The sequence below is a fragment of the Rhagoletis zephyria genome, unplaced genomic scaffold, assembly GCF_001687245.7.
Source record: "Rhagoletis zephyria isolate East Lansing unplaced genomic scaffold, Rhagoletis_zephyria_1.1 Rzeph_scaffold_03731, whole genome shotgun sequence".
Lineage (NCBI taxonomy): Eukaryota > Metazoa > Arthropoda > Insecta > Diptera > Tephritidae > Rhagoletis > Rhagoletis zephyria.
Genome location: NW_016160814.1, coordinates 56,297 through 58,289, shown reverse-complemented (window position 1 = coordinate 58,289; position 1,993 = coordinate 56,297). Strand labels below are relative to the sequence as shown.

The 1,993-nt window shown below is 37.1% G+C and overlaps 1 protein-coding gene across 1 annotated transcript; it reads right to left on the bottom strand.

Annotated features, from left to right (window-relative positions):
* Nucleotides 1–206: 206 nt before the first annotated feature.
* On the bottom strand, nucleotides 207–846 carry LOC108369545 (transcription initiation factor IIB-like). The gene is made up of 2 exons (XM_017624669.1): nucleotides 761–846; nucleotides 207–692 (listed from the first exon to the last, which is right to left on the bottom strand). Exons 1-2 carry the CDS (start codon nucleotides 775–777, stop codon nucleotides 227–229), a joined length of 483 nt encoding a protein of 160 aa, XP_017480158.1. The 5' UTR covers nucleotides 778–846; the 3' UTR covers nucleotides 207–226.
* Nucleotides 847–1,993: the final 1,147 nt, after the last annotated feature.

Here is a 1,993-nt window from a genome sequence, read left to right as displayed (position 1 = left end):
GGTGTTTTATAAAAATATCTTGTATATAAAAATGTATATACAAATTTATAACAAAAATTTGCAACAAATACCATATTTCCAACCGACATTATTGTTAAATTAGTGCACAGATTTAGTAAATTAAATTTTTGTAATAAAGCGTGAACTGTTGTCTACAAGTGTGTGTACAAGTTTTTTGATTCGATTCATGCGTTTGGGCACAGCAATCCAAAATCGTTGTACAAATTCATAAACAGTACCCGCGGGGTGTATTGGTACATACATATTCATAACATACCTGTTTGAAAAGGTTATTCGCACGATCCACTATGGTTTTTGGGAGATTTATTCGATCAGCCATCGTTGAGATTTCTTTAAAAGCTGAAATCAATGACCTGTCGGAACTGCTCATTGTGCGCCTATTTTGATATTTTGGTGCGCCAAAAGAATCGTAAGAAGCGGACCCGGTCCCAGGTCCAATTATAGTAGATAAATCGCTGCCACCCAGCAATGGATTTTCCGCCCCACCAACGCGACTGGGGTCAACTCCGCTTTTCTCATTACTAAATGTACGCCATTCAGATCCCACATCAATGACGCGGTCACCAACTACAAGCCCACAATCCGAACATATCATGTCTCCAGCCCGATAGTCCTCAATTAGTGGTGCGTCTGGATGCGCGTAACAACACAATTTGTTGTTACCATCGACCCTAACACCATGAAAATACTGCGTTCAATAGATTTCGCTATTTAACTTTGTTTGAATATACGTCCATACCTGCTCAAGCTTGCCATCTTTCCAGCGATGCAAAAAAAAACATCGATGTTTGCTATTCTGTATCGAATATAACCGATGTTTTCGACTTTCCGATATACATCGATATATCGATGGACTTTTTTCGATGCATCGACTTTTGTGCGTACATAATTAGGCTATCTGCACACTTGTCGTGCGTTATCGTCTACCCCTGAAATTTTGACCCGAGCACGTGCATTTCAAATGAGATCTGCACACTTGTCGTTATCGGCTAGTTATCGGCAAATCGTAGAAGATCTGGAAACGGTTAAGTACGGCGCTGTCGTTTACTAATCGTTGTACACGCATTGTTTGTTTACATTTTATGGGGAAAAATTAGTGGAAAAGTTGATCTTTGCATTAAAATTGCATAAAAATTAGTATTTTTTTGAATAAAATCTGTGGAAATTATTAAAAAGTGGATAATTGTATTAAAACTCCATAAATGTGTGCGTTTTAACTATAAAATGTGACGAAATTGTAAAAACTCTCTGTGTGCATGCACAAAACACATTTCAGGAAAAGAAAAGAAGAGATATTTCTGAAAAATGATACCTAGAATTGTTGCAGCACAGTCTATATTTAAAAAATTGCAGGTTTTTGTAAATATTTCGCGGAAATATCAACAAGAAAAACAGACAATACCTGCTCCAAGTGAATTTTTAGACGCCAAATGAATTGAAATATCACGACCGAGTGTGCGTAAGTGTAGTCGTCATGTAATCGTTGCATCATGATTGTAACGATGAAGCAACCGTGATTGGACGACCAATGTGCAGAAAGCCTTAGTCTGTTCCAATAGCAGTCAGCCCTGCCAGCCAAAAGTGGTGAAAAATCTGGTGAAACCGCGGGTTTCAGTCACTTCAAAACTGGTGACAAAACTGGGACATTTGTATGGGCGGTGTGCAGATTGTCACCACTTTCCCCCTGTACGTGTGATCCTTGCATCACTGTCGCACTCATTCAGATACTTCGTAAGGAAAACATATAGCTGCACTCGTCTAGCATTGCCCACTTCAGCTGGCGCAGGGTTGCATTCTCTTCACAGCGAATTCAAAATAACCTTAAAAACAATAAATAAAAAATCTTAAACTTTTTTTTGATTTTTATTTTGCAAAATTTATTTTTCAAAATGCATTGTTAACCTAATATACATAGTTAGTAATCAATATTATGAATAAAAATTACAATTAACATTAATAATAAAGATATTTT